Source organism: Mirounga angustirostris, unplaced genomic scaffold (genome assembly GCF_029215605.1).
Source record: "Mirounga angustirostris isolate CCGP_5_RB_7025 unplaced genomic scaffold, mMirAng1.0.hap1 SCAF_7, whole genome shotgun sequence".
In the NCBI taxonomy this organism is placed as follows: Eukaryota; Metazoa; Chordata; class Mammalia; order Carnivora; family Phocidae; genus Mirounga; species Mirounga angustirostris.
The window spans coordinates 54,596,940-54,621,208 of record NW_026991715.1 but is presented as its reverse complement, the minus strand read 5'-3'; the positions used below and the strand labels follow the sequence as shown (position 1 = coordinate 54,621,208).

At 38.7% G+C, this 24,269-nt stretch overlaps 1 protein-coding gene across 2 annotated transcripts in view; it reads left to right on the top strand.

The window, feature by feature from the left end:
- MRPS27 (mitochondrial ribosomal protein S27) overlaps nucleotides 1–24,269 on the top strand; it is a 102,137-nt gene that overhangs the window by 9,775 nt on the left and 68,093 nt on the right. Inside the window, exons 3-4 of one of the 2 annotated variants that reach the window (XM_045896272.2) lie at nucleotides 9,863–9,933; nucleotides 11,936–11,994. The exons of the other annotated variant lie outside the window; for it this stretch is intronic. Coding sequence (XP_045752228.1) covers nucleotides 9,863–9,933; nucleotides 11,936–11,994 — 130 coding nt within the window. The remainder of the gene's footprint in view (nucleotides 1–9,862; nucleotides 9,934–11,935; nucleotides 11,995–24,269) is intronic. 2 annotated transcript variants of the gene reach the window in all.

Below are 24,269 nucleotides of genomic sequence, written 5' to 3'. Positions count from 1 at the left end.
GAGAGGGAAGAGGGTCAGAGGGAGAAGCAGACTCCCTGCTGAGCAGGGAGTCCGATGCGGGACTCGATCCAGGGACTCCAGGATCATGACCCGAGCGGAAGGCAGTCACTTAACCAACTGAGCCACCCAGGCGCCCAGATTGACTTTTTTTTTTATTCATGTTAATGTCTGCCATGTCATAGATGCCATGGTACATGGGGCAAATATTTTAACTTTTTATTTGTAAATAATTTTAAACTTAGGAAAACTTGTAAGAATAATACAAAAAGAGCATCTCTGTACTCTTTGCCCAGATTCACCAGTTGTCATCATTTTGACCCTTTTGTTTTTGCTTTCTCATTCTCTACACACACATTTTTTTTTAACCATTTGAGAGTTTGTTACATATGTTATAGCCCGTTAAGCTGAGTGCTTTGGTGTACACTACCTGACATTTTTTAAGAAGCCAGTCCCTTTTTTTAATAGAATATTCTTCTTTTGGGATTTGTCTTGTATTTCTTCATAATTAGATTCAAGGAAGGGTCCCCTGGCCAGAATATTGTCAAAAATGTTGTGTCCTTCTCAGGATGTCTTCTCATCTGGAGACACCCAGTGTCCATCTGCCCTCACTGGTGAGGTTAACTTTGATCACCCAGTCAAGTGTGTGTGATTTTTCGTCTGGAGAGTTACTGTTTTTCTCCCTTGTGACTAATGGGCAATCTGTGGAGAGATACTTTAGTATCATGCCACTGTCCTGCTGCTGACTGAAAGTTTCTCCCTAAGTTTAGTATCCATTTAGCTTCTTGCCTGAGTCAGTCTTTACTATGGTGGTTGCAAAATGATGGTTTTCCAATTCGTTAATACCTCCACATTTAGTAATTAGTACTCAATATTCTAATGTAAGTAGGAGGCTTCTGTTCCCTCCATTTCTTTCTCTGTTTATTACCAGTATGATCTCGTGGATTGTGGATTCCTCTTTTTCTTTTAATGATTCCTTACCATCCTTGTTATTTGGATGGTCACATTCAGTGTTGGCTGGTAGAAGTCCTTTCAGCCTGACTTCCAGTTTTCCATCTTGTACCTTTCCTGCTCTAGCCCTGGAATCCACTATTTCTCCAAGGAGTCCTGGTTCCTTTTAGTAAGGAATGGTATTAGAAACAAGATCTGTGCACAAGTTGTCCTCTTGCTACTGTGGAGTTTTTGCTTCTTGGCCTATTCAGTGGCTAGAACTAGGAAAAATAAGTATACATAGCCACATAAACATATATGCACACACATGCATATAAGCTTACGTGTACATACTTTACAAATAATGAATTCATGCTGAAACCTCCAATTCCAGTTCATCCCCACAGAGCTCCTTGCCTTTTCTAGGCCATATTTGTATCAGCCTTCTGTACCGAAAACTCTGGCCCCCAACAAGGACAATGTTTTGATGTGTTGGGACAGTCTCTGCATTGCAGGTTATCTAATTTTCCTGTCTTCTGCTCATTCAGTACTCCCTGCAGTCATTGTGATAGTCAGAAAACACCCCCATATTTCTAGTTGCCCTCTGGGGCCATTAGTACTCCTTTTGGGAATCACTGTTCCAGTGATGAAACCAACATGGACTCCATTGATTATATTGCAAAGCGTGTTCTGATATGCCATGCATGAACTGTAAGAAAAGTGCTGTGGAAGTGCAGGGAAGAAAATGAAGAATTTCAGGAAAGCTATTATTAACGCTTTCCTAGGCATGAAGGGAAAATTAGAAAAGACCATTATATTTGGTGCCTTGGTATAGGATATAGTCAGCTCTTTGTTATTAGGGGACAGATTTACAGGAACTTTTACATAGATCCTGAATAAGCAGAAGCTGTTTGCCAAAGAATGAGTATAGTAAGTCTGCAATAAATATCAAATGTAGGTGACTGTCTTTGTTAAGATTAGTATACTTGGAAAAGCATTAACAGCTACCATTTACTGAAGACTACCCTCCTTGAATACCCTCTGTACATCCTGAATCCCTATCCAGTCAGAATTTTTTCCTCACCCTGTATTCTTACAGCACTTTATACCATCGTTGTGCCGTTTGGTGTGGTGAAAAGTCTGCCCTTAGGGGCAGACATCTGGATGTGAGCCTTAGTTAAGCCAGCTTTCAGAAACTATGTCATTTAACCTTGTTCCTGTAGCCATAAATTAGGGATGATGATAATGCCTGCTTCAGTTCATACCCTACCATATAATAGGTACTCCAGAAATGTGGAATGAACGAATTTCTAGGCCCCTTGATTCTACCCCTATATAAAAGATTAGGGTATGAGGTAAGGTTTGGAAACTCAAACTGCTTGGGGGGAAAAGAGGCTCTTTGAGACAGTATTTTTTTTCCTGCTGTGTAATAAAATAAAATGTCATTAAAAACTTTCGCACCCATGTGATAGTACCGCATGTATTCCCTAACTCTTGAGTGTTTGGGTTGAGATGTGTGTCCTGAGAATTCAGGCACCGCGCCTGGGGCTGCATCCCGAGGATCGTGCAGTAGGTGGCAGCGCCGCTTCTGCCCAGACCGCTGCGCAGCCTTTGGAACCTGGCGTTTGGGTGCGGACTTTTCCGGAAGCCGCCCCCGTAAGCGCTTGCGCGGAGTGCTGCCCTTAGCACGTGGAGCGCTGGGATTGGGCGCTGCGACCTGGTGCGGGCTCGCTGATTGGGGGAAGGAGGAGGGGCGATATGAGGCTTTTGCTCCGCGCGTCTCCATTGGAGGGCGTGGGGTGGAGTGGAGCGGGGTGGGAGAGGGAAGATGCCGGGGTGTGGGTGTGGGGCTTCGGCTTCCATCTGCTTAACTGATTTCGCCTCCACGCAGAGTGCTTGCGGGGGAGGTGTTCGGTGTTTTCTCTGATGGGCGTGAGGCTCTGGTGCCTCCTGTACAGTCTCATTAGTGGTTTTCTGTTAGAGCCTTGGGGGCGGGCTAATAGGGATCTGTCCAGCTCCCAGTATGAGGGTAATTTATTGCTACGGAGCTCTTGGATTAAAACCGGGAGTGCTATTTAGTACCTACACTGCATTTTAGGGATCAAGCAGGCCATGAATGCAGGGCAGGTCCTCAGACATAAGAATCAAAGGCAACCTTCATCCCTTGCTGGTTCTGTTCTAAGCACTTCATAGGTGCCGTCCCATTTACTGCTCACAACAGCCAGCTAACGCAGCTGCTGCTATTCCCCCTTATGGATGAGGAAACTGAGGCCATATTCTGACACTTATTTAGGGCCATTGCCTTTATGCTGAAAAACAGCTTTCTCAGTGATTGCTGTAGTACCTTCACTTCTACCATAGTGCCTTCCCTTGCACTGAAGAGTGGGTTTCTTGCTTTTTAAAAAATACATTTTGGTTGCAGAATAATATATACAGAAACGTGCATAAATCATAATGTATAGATTGATGAACCAAGTAAACTAACGTAAGAAATATAAGAAATAAAACATCCCTCCCACTCAAGAAGCCCTTATTGTGGCTCCCATTTTCTCCTTAAAGGTAACCATTATCCTGACTTCTAACACCATGGATGAAATTTTTAAAAAATGTTTTATAATGGAAAATGTAAACATACAAAGGTAGAGTAATTGAAATGTGGAATCCCCTGTACCCATCATCTGGCTTCAACAGTTACCAGCTCATGGCTAATCTTTACTTCATCTCTGATTCTACTCCCCATCCTGATCCTTTGGTTTATTTTGAGGCAAATCCCAGATAGTATGTAATTTCACCCATAAATATTTTAACATATATGTCTCAAAGGTATGGGTATTTTTAATACCATTATCATACCTAAAATTTTAATAATTATTTAAATATGAAAGATACAGTCAGTGTTCAAATTACCTGGATACTCTTATAAATCTTTTAATGGTTTGGTTGAATCAGGATGCATATAAGGTCCATACAGTGCAATTCATTTTATTCTCCCCTTGCCTCTTTTAAAATATTTTTTATAGAAACATACAAAAGTAGAGAGAATGGTATAATGAATCCTCCTGTATACTGTCACCTGGCTCCAGCAATTACCAATTCCTTCCTAGTCTTGTTTCATCAATCCCCTTTCCCATCACCTGATTACTTTTTAACAAATCTTTGTTAGCAGATCATTTTGTGTATTTTTACATGTACCTCTAAAAGATAGGATTTTTTAAAAAATATACCATTCTCATTTTTAAAAATTAGTCATTCCTTAACATCATTAAATATGTCATCAATGTTTACATTTCCCCAGATGTCTTGTAAGTTTTTTTTTTAAATTTAGTTTCTTGAAATGGGACCCAGATAAGGTTCATACATTGTAATGTGTTGAGATGTCTCTTAATTATTTTTTAATCTGTAAATTTCTCTTTTGTAATTTATTTGTTGAGGAAAACAGGTCTTTTGTCTGAGAGTTTCCTACATTCTGGATTTGCTGTTTTCATCCTTATGGTGGTGGTTAACATGTTCCTCTATCTTCCATATGCCCTATAAAGCTGGCAGTTAGAGTAGGAGACTTGATCAGATTCAGGGTTTCTTTTTTGTTTTTCTTTTGGCATGACTACTTCATAGGAAGTATTGTTTACTTTTATCAGGAGGTACACAGCATTTGGTTATCCCTCTGTGATATTAAAGGCCATTCATGATCATTGCTTATATATCTATTATTTCATTAGGAGCTGCAGAATGTTACTATTTTAATTCTATCATTTCTTATTTATTACTGAGAAAATTTTTTACAAGATTTTTTTTTCATCAGCAGTTTAGTTATCCTGAGATACAGTTTTTATGAAGAGGCAGCTTTCAAGATAATCCTACCATCCTACCATCCTCCTACCATACTGCAAAAATGATCAATGAGGATATATTTTTTTTTAAATACCGTTATGAACTCCTGGATTTAAGCATTCCACACATTTTAATCCATTACGGTTGATGTGTTTATTGAAAGGGCCTTAGTTCTCCAATTGGGCTTTTTATAGAACCCTAGGATTCTTGGGCTTTCCAACTCAAGTCAGAAGATTGCCGTTTTAGACTGTTTCTGTACTAGGCTTCCCTTTGGTTAAAATAAACACTGAATTAAAGCATTGTGTCTGAAATTCCTCCACTAACCATGCAGATCTATTGAGGAGGTACAGGGTGCAAGTTAACAGCATTAGCCAGTTAGCAGCTTTTTAATTACAGACTAGGGCCCACAGTGAATAGGACTAAGGAGAAAACCATTTGGGGGAACTGAGTAGGGTGCCAGTAGGAGGGAAGGCCTGATGAGGAAGCTGCCTGCATTCTATCAGAGGAAGTTCTCTCCCTTGGGTCACCTTGTTAGGGGTTGAGGGCCTTGGTGATGAGCTGAATTGGATTTCTGAGCCTTACTGAATTAAATATTTTATTTCTAATTTTTTAGATTATAAGTAATTATAAAGTAAAGGACACCTTTTCGTTTTAGTTAATTTTTGTTTTTAAGAACTCCCTTTCCGAATTCAAAGAGAATTACACCATTGACACATTTGAATTCAGGTTGAAACTAAGCACTGTGGTCATTTCTTGCACTTCTTCCATTAGCTGAGGTTTAGTTTTGCTGTGTCATTTCAGCTGGGGAGGTCTTTGGCTTGTTGCAGTGATTTTTCAAATCTTGCTCTTGAAGCCTGACAGAAATTTTCTGAAACGTGCTTTTTCTAACTTGGTCAGTTCCATATTTGCATCTATATCTGACATATATTTATTAGGTTTCATATTTATCATCTGCTGGCAGTTCTAGAGATGGGTCTGAGTTGTGTACATCATCCTCCTTTAGTCTCATTTTCTTAGTATATATGTATATAAAGCTTGCCTTTAGATTTTCCTTTACTGGAATTATTTGTTTTAAAGCTTCTGGTGACAGATACATGGAAACCTAAATATCTTAAGTTCAGAATGGTTCCTAGGGTAGTTTTTCCTACTTCCTTCTGTTGCTTCTATACCTATGTCATGTGTGCTTGTAGTTTTTCCTAAATGTGGGAAAGAAAAACATAGCTTCAGACTCTGTTTTCTGATCACTTCTTCTAGAGGGTACAATAATAACTTGTATCTAAGGGCGCCTGGGTGGCTCAGTCATTAAGCGTTTACCTTCGGCTCAGGTCATGATCCCAGGTCCTGGGATCAAGCCCCGCATCGGGCTCCCTGCTCAGCGGGAAGCCTGCTTCTCCTTCTCCCACTCCCCCTGCTTGTGTTCCCTCTCTCGCTGTGTCTCTGTCAAATAAATAAATAAAATCTTAAAAAAAAAAGATAACTTGTATCTAATTCTTTATTACCTAAATTAGATAAGGCACATAAATATTCTTAAGCCCAGAAAAAGTTTAGTGTTGATTGGGTAACAATGGTACACATTTACATAGAAATCATGAAAAGCCAAAACCATCTAATAATTTCTCGCCTAAAGCTCAGTCATATATTTGAATTTTTAAAAAATATTTTATTTAGGTGTTTTATCTTCCATCTTATTCCAGAAATGGAATTCAGTTTAATATCTTCTTCGAGCTTACGAGCAATATCCAAGGCTTACTTTATGTTGCCTCCATAGTAGTTCTCAGACATAATTCATTCTCGGTCTTGCGAGGGTGCATCACAGTCTCTTGGAGGCTTTTGTTTAAAAATTTTTATTTCCCCGGTCTTACCTCAAGTCTACAGAATTAGAATCGCCTTCTGGGTGTGTGAAACTTAGGAATCTGAAGTTTTCAAGTTTTGCAGGTGATTCAGATCCTTAACCAGGTTTGTGAATGATTACACTCCTATACTTGGAATAGTGCAGGGTCCTTAATAAAATCTTTTATGACCTTAGATCATCATTGGTATTGTTTTCTTCAGACAAGAAGAGCATTTTATACTAGTATACATTTCATTTTCTGGACATACTTTCATGTTGTCTGTATAGCTTTACATTTTGTTAGATGAAGATCCATTTTCCCATACAGCTTTTGTTGACCTCAACCATCCTCTGCAGTATATATTCCTGAGGAGCTGAATGACAGGCAAGAAGGCATCTTCTTTGGCACATTTCTTTGAAGAAAAACTGGGCATCTGTAGGCCCCTCACTGAAACATGAAGTGTGATTTTGGCTGTTGAAGCTCATGGTCCAGAAGCCTGTGGCGCTGGCCCTCTGTAGGCCACAGCTGCCCCAGCTTTCCTGGCCATCCCTGCTCTGTGCAGTTTTCTGCCTCATTCATCACACCGACACTGTTGCATAAGGTGATTGGTCACATACAATATTTAGCAGCAAATCCCTCTCTGACTTCTAATATGCAAATATTATTCCTCTAATCCTGGCTCTGCAGCTGTTGCCTTTTTGAGGCCCCAACCAATTTCACTTGACTGATGATGTCTTGGTGTGAAGGATTAAAAGGGAACCTTGAGTTACCATAGTACAGAAGCCAACTCAATCGAGTGTTTATTGGAAAGATTTGGTATCGTGAGACTGCTGTTTAATATCATCCTATTTACAATATTAATTTGCCTTAACGTGAAGAGGTTTTTGGGACTTCTTTGTGTGTGTGTGTGTGTGTGTTAATGTTCTTTAATCACCTGGTATCAATCCCTTTAAGATAGTCATAAGAAATTACTTTTACATCATATCAGGTTTTCAGCATTTTGTGTTGCTTTCCCACAGTAGCTACTGAGTCACTGAGAGCATTGCCCCAGGGAAAGGAAAGAGGAAAAAATGGTTAAATGCACAGCAAAAAGTCTTCAACAGATACTTGACGATTGATTACCTCTGTCTTCTTTTTACTTGACACTAATTTCTTCTACCACGGAGTAAAAAAACTTGGAAATTCAATTACTGCTTTCTCCTTACTTCCTCTCATCCTTCGCTCCCTTTCTCTTTCCCTTCCTTTCTTCCTTTTATTCATTTTTTAAAGCTATTAAGTGCCTTTTATAAAAACTGTTCTAGGGACTGAGAATACATCAGTGAATTAAGTCCTTGCTTTCATGGACTTTACTTCTAAGTATAAAAGAAAAAAACAAAAAACACAGACCAACTTGTGTAGGCATTTGTAGGTCATAGAAAATATTTTGGATTTTATTCCACCGTATGATAGCAAGCTGCTGGCTGGTTAAGAAAAGTAAGTGGCAGGATCTGATTTATCTTTTAAAAGGCTTACTCAGACTGCTGTGTGGAGATTAGATTGTAAGGGTGGGGGCAGTAGTTAAGATGACTAGTTGGGAGGTGACAGATTGGTAATGGTAGTGAAAAATAATATATTTATATTTCAAATCTAGAGCCCATAGGATTTGCTGACAGTTGGTTATAGAATGAAAAAGAATGGGCTTTAGGATAATGCCTAGGTTTTTTTTTTTTTTTTTTAAAGATTTTATTTATTTATTTGACACAGAGAGAGAGAGACAGCTAGAGCGGGAACACAAGCAGAGGGAGTGGGAGAGGGAGAAGCAGGCTCCCAGCCGAGCAGGGAGCCCGATGTAGGGCTCAATCCCAGGACCCTGGGATTATGACCTGAGCCGAAGGCAGACGCTTAACGACTGAGCCACCCAGGCGCCCCATGCCTAGGTTTTTGACCTGAATAAGCCAGAAAATGTAGTCACCGTTTGCTGAGATGGGAAATGCTTGGGGAAAAGCAGGTTTGAGGGAAAAGTTGGAGAATTAAGAGAACATGCCATGTTTAGATATGTATTAGACACCCAAATGGAGATGTTACCTCTGCAGTTGGAAATACAAGTCTGAAGGTACAGGCAGAAGTCAGGGTAAGCATATACGTGTGGAGTGAATAATCCGTAGATGATGATTAAAGCTATGGGAGAGAGAGCGCATGAGATCACCCAGGGACTGAACAGATGTATCAGGGAGGACTGTTTTGAGAACTCTTGCTACTGAGGGGAACAGAGCAAAGGAGAAGTAGCTGGAAGGAGATAATGAGGTCAAGGGAGATTTTTGTCATTTTCATTTGTTGTTTGTTTAATAAAGTTCATCCTTTGTTAAAAAATGGAAGGCAGGGTGTATGTGCACAGATCCTGGTAGCCTGGAAACCTGATGGTAGGAGGATAAAGTTCTCCTGATTGCTTCTGTTTTATACTCAGGGAAATAAGACACAAAGTCATGAGCTCAGGGGAGGGGAGAAGGGGAAAGAGCATATTTTAAGTTTGAGAAGCAATGGGAAGGTGTGAAATAGTTCTTTTGGAGAGTATGTTGCTTAGTATTTCAGACTTTTAGACTCTGAGATAACAGTGTAATCTCAGGAATGCCAAGTATTTCTGTGGATATTTTGCTTAAAGGAACCAGAATAGGAATAGTTCTGCCAAAAATCACTAAATGTAGACAGAGTGCTTCTCTGATTTGTTCAGAAAATGTATAAAAGTCATTTGATAAATTCCAGCCTTTAAATTTTTGAATCGCTAATATAGCTCCCTGGTTCAAAACGCAAAAAGAATAAGCATGTAAGCAATGAAGTGTCTTCTTTCCTTGGGTCCCTACCGTCTAATTCCTTTCCCTGGAGTCTGTCAATGATAAAACACTTCCTTGTGTTTCCTTCCAGAGATACTTTATTGATCCATTTTTTATTTTTATTTTTTTTAAGTTGGCTCCACGCCCAGCTTGGAGTCCAACTCGGTTTGAACTCATGACCCTGAGATTGAGACCTGAGCTGAGATATTGATCTATTTTTTAAAAGCTAAATATATGGTGGGATTTTTAAAATACTCCTTACTCCAATTAAATAAATCATTTTTGAAAATATTACTAATATTCCTTTATCCTCTTTATACAAAAATGATTTATAAAAAGAGCAAGAAAGCATCTGTTTTAATAGTGACTTTACAGTGTTGGCAGCCATCTGGCAGGAGTTGTATCTGTTAGATTTTTCTTAAGAAATGTGTATATTTAACAAGGTTCTTTTCCCTTCTTTCTTCACAGCTGATCTAGCATCTTTAATGGATAAAACATATGAGAGAAAGTTGCCTGTTAGTTCTTTAACAATATCACGGGTAAGAAAACTTAAACATGTATATTTTCAAAGAAGGAGGACGAGAGGCTCTTTATATAGATGAGGCTGTGTAAATAAAGACTATCATTCATAGGAAATATTTCTCCAGAGTATGGTATGTTTTTGTAGTTATTAATAGATGTTTTGTAGTAAAGTAGCAAATTTCTATAACTGAAATAAAAGGTAATAAATTTACCAGACTCTGGTATCAGTAATCATTGTTGTGTATCTGATTTATTTTGATTTTTCCAGAATGATATTCTGTTCTGTGATATCATGATTTTTTTTAAGTTGGTACACCTTTCAAAGTAATAGTATTCATTTGTTAATATTGGAAGTAATTTTGATACTTGAGGAAGTCTATAAAAGAATGGAAATTGTTAATGTTAAATATGCAGTGCAGTGGAAGGGAGAATAATGTTAGGCTGGGAATCGGGAATAGGAATTGATAGTAACCATTACTGAACACTTTCTATGCCAGCCATTTTACTAGTTTCTTAACGTACATTATCTCTGTTACTTCTTACAGCGGCTATTTGAGATAAGCACTGTAAACTGCATTTTACGTGTAAGACTCAGACTGGTTGATAACTTTCTCAAGTTCACACAGTTCATAAGTAGAAAAAGTGGGCTTCAAACCGAGATCTCTGTGACATCAAACTTCTTTTCTGTTGCCTCCCTCAAATAGATCTGATTTTTTCTTTATCATGAATTCACTTTGTGACATTATCTGTTGGGCCCCTCTCGGTCTCCTCATTTCCAGTGTGGGGTCAATAGTATCTCCCTCACAGGGCTGATGCGATGCTAAAATGAAATCTTAGTTGTGAAAATCCTTTGTTGAAATTAATGGCACCATAAAATTCAAGATGAGGAAAAGTAAAGAGACTCATCCTTTTTAGTCGGGGTCCTTTCTTTCTCCCTCTTGATATTTTCCTTTTAGTAGGGAGATAGTTTTAACTAGGTCATAACCTAAATTGTATAGACTCATAATTTTCAGAGGGGAACTGAAAAGCCATTGCTCATCTCTTCCATGATGGATAAAATTTCTGTATGCCGTAATACATGATAATTTGTTTAAGCAGCACCTTAGAGCTTAACAGGCTCTCATGTACATTTTCTCACTGGGGCTTCACACTCTTCAGTGCAGGTGCCTTTATCTAGTTATGCAGATGGAGCAGCTAAGTTCCAGAGCGGTGGTGCCATCTGTCTCTGCCACACAGCAAGCAATCAGGAGAGCTAGTTCTCAACTTTAAGTCCTGTGTTTGAAGCGTATTTTCTCTGCTCCTTAATGAGATTTCTAAATAAAATCCTTAAGTCCTAGACATTTTTAGAAAGTCTCCCCCTTTTTACTCTCTTCCTCTTCATGAGGTTTTAATTATATTCACAACATGCATTTTCTCCTACTACATCCTTTTTGCCTGTGTTCTACTTTAAGGTAGAATCCATCCTTGGAATAATTATTTCTGTGTTTCTTTTAGAGTTAAGGAGCACACACGGGATTTTATGGTTCAAAGGAAGACTGTTGGTGCAAGGATCACAGGTTGACTCTGAACCAGAGTAGGAAAAATGGTCATAAGGCTGCATTTTCTAAATTTAGATTTTCATCTCTTGGGCCATATTTTTTCGGCCATTAGAGACTTCATCCTTTCAACTATGTGTTCTCGTGTTTGGAACTTGGAACACAGAGAAAATATCAGGGTTTAAAGATAAAGGGAAATACTGATAACTAATTATACCGTAGTAGGAGGAGCTCTTTTTTGTTCTAAGCAAGTTTCATGTTTGGTTTTCAGTTTATCTAACCAAGGTTGATCTACACATAGAAAAAGAGAAGCCATTGTATATTCTTTGCTTTAGTATAAAAGGGTTTCAAGGATGGAGTCATACCATGTGAACAGTGGTCCAATAAGATGGGTGTCTTATCTTTTTTAAGGTCAGTGTGTGAATTAGATCCAATATATAGCATAATCTGCATTCAACCAAAGGTTTATTTTTCTGTGTTTTAGTTTGTGGACAACATTTCCTCTAGAGAAGAGATAGACCATGCCGAGTATTACCTTTACAAGTAAGTTTTCCATTTTATTTGGTTGTATATTCTCTTACAAAAGGTGGTAGGTATTATATATGTTTAGCACCTTGCTTTTTAAGTTTACATTTTGGAGATATTTCCATATCAGTATATAGATAGCTTCCTCATTTTTTATAACTGCATCAAATTCCATATTACGAATATACAATTAAATCAGTTCCCTGTTATAGCTAGGAGTTTGAGGTTGTTTGCGCTCTCTCTTTGTAAGTAGGTGCAGTGGAGTAATGAACAACCTTGTACATATGTCATTTTGCACATAATTCTCATAAGTATATACATTTGTAATTACAATAGCTATTGCCAAATTGCTTTCCGCTGAGATTTCACCAACTAACATTCCTGCCAGCAGTGTATGAGAAAGGCCTGTTTTTACATCTTGGTCAACAGGAATTTTCACATTTCTGGATTTTTTGTCAGTCTGGTATGTGAAAAATTTTATGTATCCATTTACTTCTTCTCTCCCTTATTTGGATGGAAATACAGTCTATATGCACTATTCACCTATTTTTAATTAACACTATATTTTAAAACTTTGTACATTGCCACATTTACTTCATTCTTTCTCACAGCTGTGAACATCCCACTAAGAACTATAGACGCACACCCATGTGTACAAAGAAAAAGTACAGCACCATCTATAGTAGCAAAAGACACAAATAACCTAAAGCTGGTTAAATAAGGGGATGGTCAATAAATTGATATATTCTGATAGTTGGTTTTTCATCAGTCGGATATCTGTCAAAATGATACCCTACAACTTTTTATTTTGATTCCTTATTGTGTTTTAAAAATCTGATTTATGATTTGTTCCACTTGCTAGGTTTCAAAAATAGACTCCAATTGAAACTTAAAATGTTTCCTAGTAAGCATTTCATTAAAATTTGCCATTTGATCTTACTTTGCTTTGATTAAAGAGTGTTTTATTTTTTCCATCTGGGTACAATTTTTAAAGCTTTCTTTATATTGGTGAAAATTTATTCAATTTTTTTCATGTGATTTTACTACATAGTAATGAGCCTTTTTTTCTTTCTGAATTGGGTAAATTCTACCACCTTTTTGGTGTTTCCTGTTCAAAATTAAAACAAGCAGATTAGATTTCACACCTGAAAACATTTTAAGTTGCCTTTAATGATGTGATAAGTTTAAATTCTTGGGGCACCTGGGTGGCTCAGTCAGTTAAGCATCTGCCTTAGGCTCAGGTCATGATCCCGGGGTCCTGGGATCTAGCCCTGCATTGGGCTCCCTGCTCAGCAGGGAGCCTACTTCTTCCTCTGCTCCTCCCCTGCTCGTGCTCTCCCTTTCTCTCTCTCAAATAAATAAATAAAATCTTAAAAAAAAAAATAAATAAGTTTAAATTCTAAGTCCTGAAATCAGTGCAAGTGCCTTCCTACTCTCCATTAAGATAAATATAAAGGGATTCCTTGATGAGAGTAAGCCCAGCCTTTCTTGAGTGGTTCTTTGGCACTGTAAGGCTCCTTTGAGAGTTATTTTTGCCTGTGGTGGAAGGTATATTTGGGCTGTCATCTACCTAGTTCTCATTCTTTTGCTTTGTTGATGGCAAAATGCAGAAAACAGTTACAATGTCTAAAGAGAAATTATTTCGTCAAATTCGATCCTGTGGGACACAGTGCCATAGCCTTGGAAGAAATACATGCCAAATTTACAAGTATCTCTGAAGCATGTAATTGATTTCAGTGATTTAATGTTCAGCAAGTATTTACTGAGCACCTACTACATGTCCAGGCTGGGTCAAGGTGGTGGCATATAGTGACCAATAAGTTAAACACTGTCCCATTCCTCGTACATTAAAGTTTAACTGAGAAATTTAAGTCCCGCCTTTAAGACCATCCCTGATTCTTCGCATGAGGTTTGGCCTGGAGTCTTACTGAAAGTTTCCTAAAATCTCTCTCCTGTTTCCATATAGAACATATACAAGCCTCTTACCCATCTTAAATCTGAGCCACTGTTTAATTTGACGTCCCATCCTTTGCTTAATCAAAACTGATGTTCTAATATGATAGTCCACAGTACTTCAATTAAAAAAAAAAACTAATGTTCTAACTATGACTTACATTTTTTTATTTCTATTCTTTCTTCTCCCTTCCATTGCCAAGAAAATTGGCTCTCTTTTTCTCAGCTTTTTTTTTTTTTAAGAAACATTTTTGTGACTTCATGAGATTAATATTATATGTGTAAGGGACTAGGTATAACCCCAAAAAACTGCATCAAGATGTAGATAATGGAGTTGGCTAGATTCACTCATTAGCTGAATGTCTCACTTCTGCTTTCCACCCTAGAGAATATATAAAACAGTTATGCCTCAGCAAAATTAGAAGTTACAAGTTATGAACTCTTGGGGATTCTCTCCATTAATTGATATCAGGAATGTTAATCCTGAAGACATCAGGGGCCTATGGTGTTTCCACTGGTTAGGCTTTCTGCATGCATTCCAGATGGGATGGCTTTAGGCATCTTAGAGTAAAGTTACAATCACAGGTCCAGGGTGAAGAAATGTTGAAGTGATTTCTTAATCCCAAACAACAGACAGCTTCTTGCTCGAATGCCCTAAGGATTTCTTATTCCCCAGACAGTACCATCTTTGAGACTAAGGCCCACAACAGGACTGCCACCTCTGTCATTAGCTCAGCTTTTTCACTGCCTCAGCCAGTGAAGACCAGGCTCAGCAAGCAGAGCATAGCTGCCACATCCTCTCATCTTCTAGTGATCACATCTCCCCAGTGATTATGTAAAGAGTATTAGGGCCAAAGAAGTTTGGAACCTAGCGTGATCAGTGGAGAGCTGACTGAGCATCTGCCATCCTGTCAGGTGAACAAGGAGGCAGTTCCAAATTGCGGCAGTTCAGGGTGCTGCCGACACATGACAGCTTGTTACCATCCTGTCATCTCAGGAGAGAATGTTAGCCTTTGAATCTCCTGAAGGACACAGGTTTAAAAGTTTAGGGGCTTCAAGATTAAGAGTCCCAGGAATCTTTTAAGGAGAGTTAGAAAGGCTGCTATTGAGAGAGCAGGAGGGAGGAGAATTTCCAAACCCCCTCTTTGGACTGTGATCTGTTAGCTGGGGGCCTACAACCTGATCATCTTTTCCTCCCACCATTCATTTAAAAAACAAAAACAAGGAAAAGGAAATGATGCATTAAACAAAGAAATAATAGGAGCTAAAGAGGAACTACAATAAATTAAAGTACAATAAATAAAACCCAACAGCTAAGAAATAAGAAAATAAGGCATGCTAAGAGCTGTTGGGCTATAACAAAATAAAGGAAATATGATTAAAACAGGAGAATAAAAAAGTGAAAAAGAATAAAATGAGGTAAGAAGGACCTGATCCTCTACCTAGTCTATTCACCAAATTATGTACAGATATGGCCACAGAGTGGGAAATAGACATAGGCCTGCTATTGGAGAAATACTCTCAGCAGGCTGAATAGTAACCCTCTCTTTGAGTGGTTTTCAAGCTGTCTTCCCAGAAGCCCTGGAGCTGGCTTCTCACAGGGGTTTGGGGGTGTGGGTTCGGGAGGAAGAGGCAGTGAGGGAGAAGCCAAGCACTGTTGCCACCAGCCTTCTGCCTCTGCTTCTGTTTAAGCCAGAGAAGCTGTGTCTCCAGCTGCTTTATGGATCAGGGTCTGCAGAGAGAATTCAGAGAGGTCTGTGAACTTAGAATAAAACTCTGTATTTTTTTTCACTAACCTCTCAGTAATATTTAGCATTTCCTCTCATTATGAATACAGACAACAGATCACAGTAGTATAAGCAGCATCTGTGTCTTGCTCACTAATAAAAACAGGTTTTTCAAATAGCATTAACGTTTGTTGCGTATATCTTAAATTATGCTCATCAGTGCTTAGAAATTACATTTGAAATTAAACTACTGCTAGAGAAGCACATTTTCCCACATCTTAGAGATTTTTTTAATATTTTGATAATTGTATTTCACTGTAATTGGTTTCCTTTGTGATCCTATGTGCTTTTATTTTATGCATGTAAAACATCATTCTGGGAAGGGGCTTATGAGCTTTCAGAGTTCCAGAGAGTTCAAATGTCAAGAACCCCACTATGAGATCATGTTTGAAGAAAAGGTCCTTTGCTTAGGCTTAGTCCTGCTGCTTCCCCCAGGCCTTTTGAAGTTTTCTAGATCTTTGTTTTTTTCTTCCTACAAAGAAGGCTTTATTTTCTTATTTTAGTTTAGACTTTATAGAGTAAGACAAACATATGGCTGATAGGTGTGCTGTTTTCCAAATGAAAGCTTAAATACAGCCAGCCTCCTGAGCTTCCCCACTGAGCCGGAAGAAGGTGAGGGGAAGGTGAGGAGAAGAGGACAGGCCCCTATATGCTGTCAGCAGGAGACCAGTGCGGGGGCGACGTGGGGCAGGAACAGGAACACTTCTGCTGGGTTTTGGGACCATGGCAATTTAGACATGCATGAAATGAGACTTGTTCCTTTTATTATCAGGGTGTCAGTAATCATAACTGATAATTTAATCTGCAACATATTGGTCATCCTGAAGGCTAAGTGATAGAAATTTCTAATGTATATAACATATTCTATTTTAAGAATATAACATTTTTTTAAAGTAGCCTTTTAGGGGCTCCTGGGTGACTCAGTCGGTTAAGTGTCTGTCTCTTGATTTCGGCTCAGGTCATGGTCTCAGGATCGAGCCCCAAGTCAGGCTCCTTGCTCCTTGCTAGGGAATCTGCTTGAGGATTCTCTCTCTTCCTCCCCACCTTCTCGCCCCCAACTCATGTGCGCTCTCTCTCTCTCTCTCTCACTCTCACTGATGAGCTCTCTCTCTCTCTCTCTAAGGTAAATAAATACATTTTAAAAAATAAAGTACCCTTTTGGTTTTTAGCAAAAAGGTGGGGAATGCTGAATTAATTGTCATTCAATAAGAAGAGATGGTTGCAGAGCTCCATGAGAAGGGCTGTTTTTCTCAGAATACAGCTCTGTCTTGTCATGGAAAGTGGCATGCCACCCATTAATGAGAAGAAGTCAAGGTTGTATGGCAGGCTGTGTGCTGCCAACACATTCATCCACACTGTACCTTGGCCTCAAGCATCTCTCGTGAGTTGTTTAACTGACCTGGCAGATATCAGGCGTCCCTGGTTGGAGACGGATGGTAGGTCAGGAACAGCTGGGGTGAGACAGATGGCAGCCTGCATGTCTCCAGGTCCCAGGTTGGCAGCAAGTCTAAAAAAGGATGGACCAAAATAGCTTCATTTTTCACTAAACAAAAATATCCCAGTGTTTCCTTAGAAGGTAAGCGTGTTACCCTAGGCCTATGTTGTAAGAATCTATGTCTGTTTGTTGAAAGAGGGGAAGGTGGGAGCTTATTAGGAGTTTAAGCAATAGTAATTTTCCTTTGAGGTCATAGAGACTGTATATTTCAGCAATAAAAGGAAATTAGAGACTTTTCTAGCATATTACCAGGTGTCATTATGTTTGAACATTATTAAGAAATGAGAGCCCAGTGGAGGTAAATGACTCTTAGAGCATTTCCATACTTTAATATTGCTGAGTGCTTTATTTAGTTCTTATTTGCGGATCCTTACCACGGGGCTGGGAGAGTTTCTTACTGTTAATGGCTCTGCATTAGAGAATAGTCACTTGTCAGGGGCATTGTCTGCGCCTTGCCAAAGACCCGCTGGAGCGGTGTGGGGGGAGTTGGGGTGAGAACGCTATGCCCCCGCTCCTTCCCGCTTTGCACTTCTCTCCCCACTGGTCTCATTTCAGCCAGGAGCCTGGTCAGAGCAGCCGTGTAGAGGTAACCTCCAAGGGTATTTTCCTGGTTTTTGTTCACATGTCTACCTAACTTTCCCAGAGTGATATGATGCCATAGTTACTTTCTTTTATTCCTCTGGTGTGATGAGTAGTCCCCTGGAGGCTCTTTTCCTAAGAGTCCATAGTCATCCATGCGGCTACAAACATGCATATGTAAGGCTTTGTGGGGACAGATGCTTTCATTTGGAGTAAATATCTAGGAGTGGAATGGCTGGAACATATGGCTGGTAGACATTTTCCCAAGTGTTTTCCAGAGTGGTTATACTGTTTTACATCCCAACAGCAGTTCCAGTGCCTTCACATTTTTGCCAACACATTTAGCCTTGCTAATAGGGCTTGGTGGTATCTCACTGTGATTTTACTTTGTATTTGCCTAAATGTCTGTGATGTGGAGCATCTTTTCATGTGCTTATCTGCCCTCCCTACATCCTCTTTGGTGAAGTGTCTGTTTAAGTCTCTTTCCATTTTTTTAAATCAGGTTGCTCGTTCTTTTACTTCTGAATGTTGAGAATTCTTTTTCTCATAGTTGTGTCTTTTCATTCATTTAACAGTGATTTTCAGAGGGTAGTTTTATTTTTGATGGAAGTCCAGTTGGTCAGGTTTTTTTTTTTTTCTTTTGTGGATTGTGCTTTTGCTGTCAGTGAAGAAGTTCTTGCCTAACCCAGCACCACAGAGATTTTTCTCCTGTGGTTTCTTTTAGGAGTTTCATAGTTTTAGGCTGCACAGTTAGGACCGTGATCCATTCTGAATTATTTGTTGTATATGGTATGAGGTAAGAATCAGGGGTGCCTGGGTGGCTCAGTTGTTAAGCCTTCAGCTCAGGTCATGATCCCAGGGTCCTGGGATTGAGCCCCGCATTGGGCTCCCTGCTCAGCAGGAAGCCTGCTTTTCCCTCTCCCACTCCCCCTGCTTGTGTTCCCTCTCTCGTATCTCTCTCTGTCAAATAAATAAAAAATAAAATCTAAAAGAAAAAAAAGTTAATTTTTTTTGGCATAAGAACATCTAGTTGTATCAACACCGTTTGTTGAAAAGACTGTTCTTTCTGTACTGAATTACCTTTGAGTTGCTTTGAAAATCAGTGGTTTGTATATGTGTAAGTCTACTTCTGTACTGTTTTTGTTCCATTGACCTCTGTTCCATTGTTATCTTGATACCAGTACTGCACTGTGTTGATGGCTCTGGTTTTATAATAAGTCTTAAAATTAGCTACTGTAAGTCTTCCAGCTTGGTTCTTTTTCAAAATCATTTTGGCTGGTTCAGGTCCTTTGCATCCCATATCAGTTTTAGTGTGTGTTCACACACACACACACACGCACATACACATGCATACATGCATTGTTAATGTATAGAAATTAGGAACAAACTCAATTCAAGAAATACGCAATGAATTCCTAGTATATATTTAGAAACAAGAAGGATAAGAGGGAAGATTATAAGGAATGTGAAGGGGGATTGATTTTATGAAAGTCAGCAGTCATTCTTTTTCCATTGAAGGCAAAGTTAAACTGCCCTGACACAATTTGAGATGGAAGTACATGAAGACAGATTTCATGTCTGTAAGACAAATGATTCTCAGTTCTGTTCATAAGGGAAGTTCTGAAGCCAGTAGAAGATTTAAGAGAAGAATTTTTTTTTAAGATTTTATTTATTTGAGAGAGAGAATGAGATAGAGAGCATGAGAGGGGGGAGGGTCAGAAGGAGAAGCAGACTCCCTGCTGAGCAGGGAGCCCGATGCGGGACTCGATCCCGGGACTCCAGGATCATGACCTGAGCCGAAGGCAGTCGCTTAACCAACTGAGCCACCCAGGCGCCCTAAGAGAAGTATTTTTAATTTACCCGAACTGTGGGTGTTCAAAAGAAGGATGTGATATAATTACTACAATCAAAAAGATTATAAATTGGTTGGAGATAACTAGATAAGTGCAATAATTCAAAAATAAACCCGAGATATAATAAATGAATAAATTGACTATATTTGTATAATAAGTTGTGTTTTAGAGAAAACATTCTTTGGACATGCTGAAGAGGAAGTGATGTTATCAGAAAGCCTTCATAAAAGAAGTAGAATTTGAGATAGCCTTGAAGAATGGACAAGTAGAAGGAACAGGAACAAATGTTCAAGATGGAAGAAGCAGTATAGGTAGAGTTAGTAGGGTAGGGCAAAAACTGGCTTTATGGGGGACGGGGGACTGCTCTAACCAGAAAGACTGGGACTTATTAGGGAATAGTGAGAAATAAGGTAGGAGATTATAGAGGGAATAGAGTGCTGGCAGGGGAGAAGGCAGAGTTTAAAATCTGTCATTATCATACATTGCTAGTAGATAAGTAAATTGGTACAACTTCTATAGAGAGAGAACTTTGGCAACATATATCAAAATTATGATTGTACAGGGGGCGCCTGGGTGGCTCAGTCGTTAAGCGTCTGCCTTCAGCTCAGGTCATGGTCCCGGGGTCCTGGGATCGAGCCCCGCATCGGGCTCCCTCCTCTGCAGGAAGCCTGCTTCTCCCTCTCCCCCTCCCACTGCTGTGTTCCCTCTCTCGCTGTGTCTCTCTCTGTCAAATAAATAAATAAAATCTTTAAAAAAAAAAAAAAAAAATTATGATTGTACATACCCTTTGACAGAATAATTTCACTTCTAGGTATTTGGCTTCATCACACACCTATGAAATAATATCCATGACAAAAACTAAAAGATTATGTTGATCAGTAGGGGCCTGAATAAATTAATTATTTACAGTAGAATACAGGGCATTAGAAAGAATGAAAACTTTATTCATATTTCCAATGGGACAAGTTATAAAGTGCATTCAGTGAAAAAAAGCAAGGTATAGAACTTTTTGTTACATTACCACTATGGATTCTATGTACATGCAATATGTATATATGTACTTTTATATATATATGTGGATATATGTGTGTAGGTGCATAGACTGTCTCTGGAATGATACGTATATACACATAAAAACTGGTAATAGTGGTTTCTTTGGGAGAAGAGATCTGGGTGACTTTTTTTCTTTTTAAAGACCAGGGTGACTGTTGATTGAATTTTCTCTTGTACCTTCTGAATTTCATATTATGGATATATATTACTTATTACTTTTTACTATATTATTTTTTTAAAATAAAGAACCTCAACATAGTTATCAGTAGAGTCTTGAGAAGTGTATATCATAATAAAGGTATTTTAGGAATATTAGTAACAGTAAGTTTTGGATTGAAAAGGGAAAATGTTGGGGGAAAATTGTGTGAGGTGATAAAGGCCTGATCCATGGTAATTGACAGTGGAAATGAAGAGAGAAGTGTTTTGCACATAGGAGGGGAAAAAAGTCAACAGGATTAATGACAGGTTGAATATAAAGATAGAAAACAAGGAGGGTCAAAAGTGAGCTGAAAATTGAACCTCAGTTAATGAGGAAATGGCTAGTCCATTGATGGAAGTTTTGAACTGGAAGCAGATTTAGAACACAGTGAGATGGTGCGTTTTTCTTTTGCCTTTCCATCATATACAAACAGATTTCTTAAGTTTGCTGCATCACATCTTACACCAACTGACCACATGTGAGCTGTTTAAGAGGAACTGGTCATAGACCTTTGGAGAAAGACAGCTGCCAAAACATGCCTACATTAGGGTCTTCCTGATGTCCTGGTGCCAGCTGGGAAATTTTAGAGTAGGCATCTCTAAAGACTAACTTTCAGGGTCTGTGGAATTGAGACTTGGGAAGACTTAAGCAATTTCCTTAGAGCCATGTGACAAATCCAAGCACTAGCTGCAGATGAAGGCCTCGATCCAATAGAGAGGCTCATCAGTTAGGCCAGTCTCTCGCATTGTGCCAGTTCTTTGTCCTAAGGCAGTCTAGGTAAGAAAGCAGAAGATAAAAACTCAGTGGATACTTCAGTACCTCATTATGCAGTGACATAAAATTAATTAAACCCAGAAAAAACCTAGCATATACAGAGATACAACTGTAAAAAGTGCATAATCATGAAAGAAAAAAGTGCTGAAAAGACACTGAAGGAATCAGGATGGCAGGAAATAGATGACATGGATTTTTAGGACCAATTTAGTTTCCACTTTGATCTGTAACTTGGAGCCAGTTAATGAACTCTCTGGACATCAGCTTCCTAGATGAGCAGATGATCTTGGATGCTTCCCAAGGCACGATACATAGCTAAAATTCTGTTTCTTAGTCTCACTGACCTAGAAGTTAGACCTTATCCACCAGAAACCTGACTTTGAAAGCCTGACATTCTGGTCTGTTTATTTTCTTACTCAGAACTTTATTTACTTATTACAGGAGTTGCAGTTTTAGCCACATTAACTATGAATATCGCAAGAAAAACTAATGGATATAAATAAACAGAAAGTGTAAGGGAATCTCTTAATCTCATCTGGATTTGGGTGACAGGCTTCATTTACTATCTCATCTATAAATACTTTTAGTAAATTTCTTGGTATGAGAAGTTAAGTTAGGTATTTACTTTTGTTTTCCAGGGAGCTGGGTTTTTTTAATATGTATTTGATATTTTCCTATTTTTTTCTGAAGAGCCCTCAGGGATTTAAAAGGAGAGAGCTAAAATAGATCTATTCACTGATGAAACCTCTGACTTAAACCTAAAAAGATTCTGTAGTTTCATATAAAAAGATATATCCCAAGTTGTTTTTTTTCCACAGTATAAGGTCCTTCGATCAAAAAAAATCATTTTCTTGGCTGTTTTCATAACTGCGAAGTCTTTATTAAAATAGAAATTATAGCTGTAGGGCCAAGGAAAAGGCATAACTATAATGTCTTAATGTTTATTAAATGGAGAGTCTTCAGCACTATTTTGCATGTAAGGCAGTTTGATTTAAAGATAATTAAGAAATCTTGGGGCACCTGGGTGGCTCAGTCATTAAGCATCTGCCTTCAGCTCAGGTCATGATCCCAGGTCCTGGGATCGAGCCCCACATCTGGCTCCCTGCTCCGCAGGAAGTCTGCTTCTCCCTCTCCCACTCCCCCTGCTTATGTTCCTTCTCTCACTGTGTCTTTCTCTGTCAAATAAATAAAATCTTTAAAAAAAAATAAAGATATCTTTAGGGTAAATACCCAGTAGTGCAATTGCTGGGGAGTAGGGTAGCTCTATTTTCAACTTTCTGAGGAACCTCCATACTGTTTTCCAGAGTGGCTGCACCAGCTTGCATTCCCACCAACAATGTAGGAGGGTATTAAAGAGGGCACGTATTGAATGGAGCACTGGGTATTATATGCAAACAATAAATCATGGAACACTACATCAAAAACTAATGATGTAATGTATGGTGATTAACATAACATAATAAAATAAAAGCAAAAAAATAAAGGTAATTAAGAAATCTTTTCAGAAGCTGGTACAGTATTTAAGGGAGAGATGAACCAGAAGCTTCAAGAAGACCTTTGTGAAAACTGAAATTTCAGCTGATTTCATAACGAGTTTTGAGGCCAATGGAAAGTGAATTCCTAAGTATTTTTGGATGCCATGTGTCTAGGCAAGAGGACACTTGAGGAACTAGAAGTATTTGATGTGAATTCTCTTTAGTGCCCATGCTGCAGACATTTTCATGATAGATTTCCAGTTACGGGTTTTTTGTTTTGTTTTGTTTTTACAGGCTCTATATTTTGAGATCTATTCTCTTCTTCTTTTTAATAACAATGCTGATTTTAAGACCAGTGGTACCACATTTCATAACTAGTAATGGCCAAGGCTGGGATGTAAAACCAGCCCTTCCAACTCCAGGCCAGTGCAGCACCTAAACAGTATATTTATGACACACTGGCTGTTACATGGCTCAGTGATGAATACTACCGAGAGCTGAAATTCACATTGACCATATTTGTCTTCATTCATGAAAGTCAGGCAGAAATTTGATAGTTTTGAAGAACACTGAAATTATTTGTTAAAATGAGAAATTTGTGGATCTCATATATATATATATATATATGTAGCTGATTATAGTTCTTCATTTGCTAAGTACTATCAGTTAACACAGATGGATGGCACACTTTCACAAAGCTTTCAGACTTGAGCCAGAATGGACTGCTATTCTGTGAATGTGCCCAATGTTTTCTTATCTTTGCCCTCTCCCCCATCTCCTCCTGATAAAATGCAGCCTGTCTTTTAAGCGCTGTCCCAAATTCTGCTATATCCATAAACTTGCCTGATTTTCATCATTTGAATGGGATCTCTCTGACCCTCTGCTATAGAATTTTCTTTTATCTCTTCAGTGGTGCTTATTTGGTTTATTATTTTTTTTCTTTGACTAGTCAGAAATACGTATGTCTTATTTTTTCTTTATTTGAGAAGCAATATAGTATAGTAGACAAGAGCATGGTCTCTGGGGCCACTCTGTCTAGATTTGAATCCCAGATGTGCCATCTTTTAGCTGTATGATTTAGTTACTTATATTCTCTGTCCCTCAGTTTCCTCGTCATTAAAATGG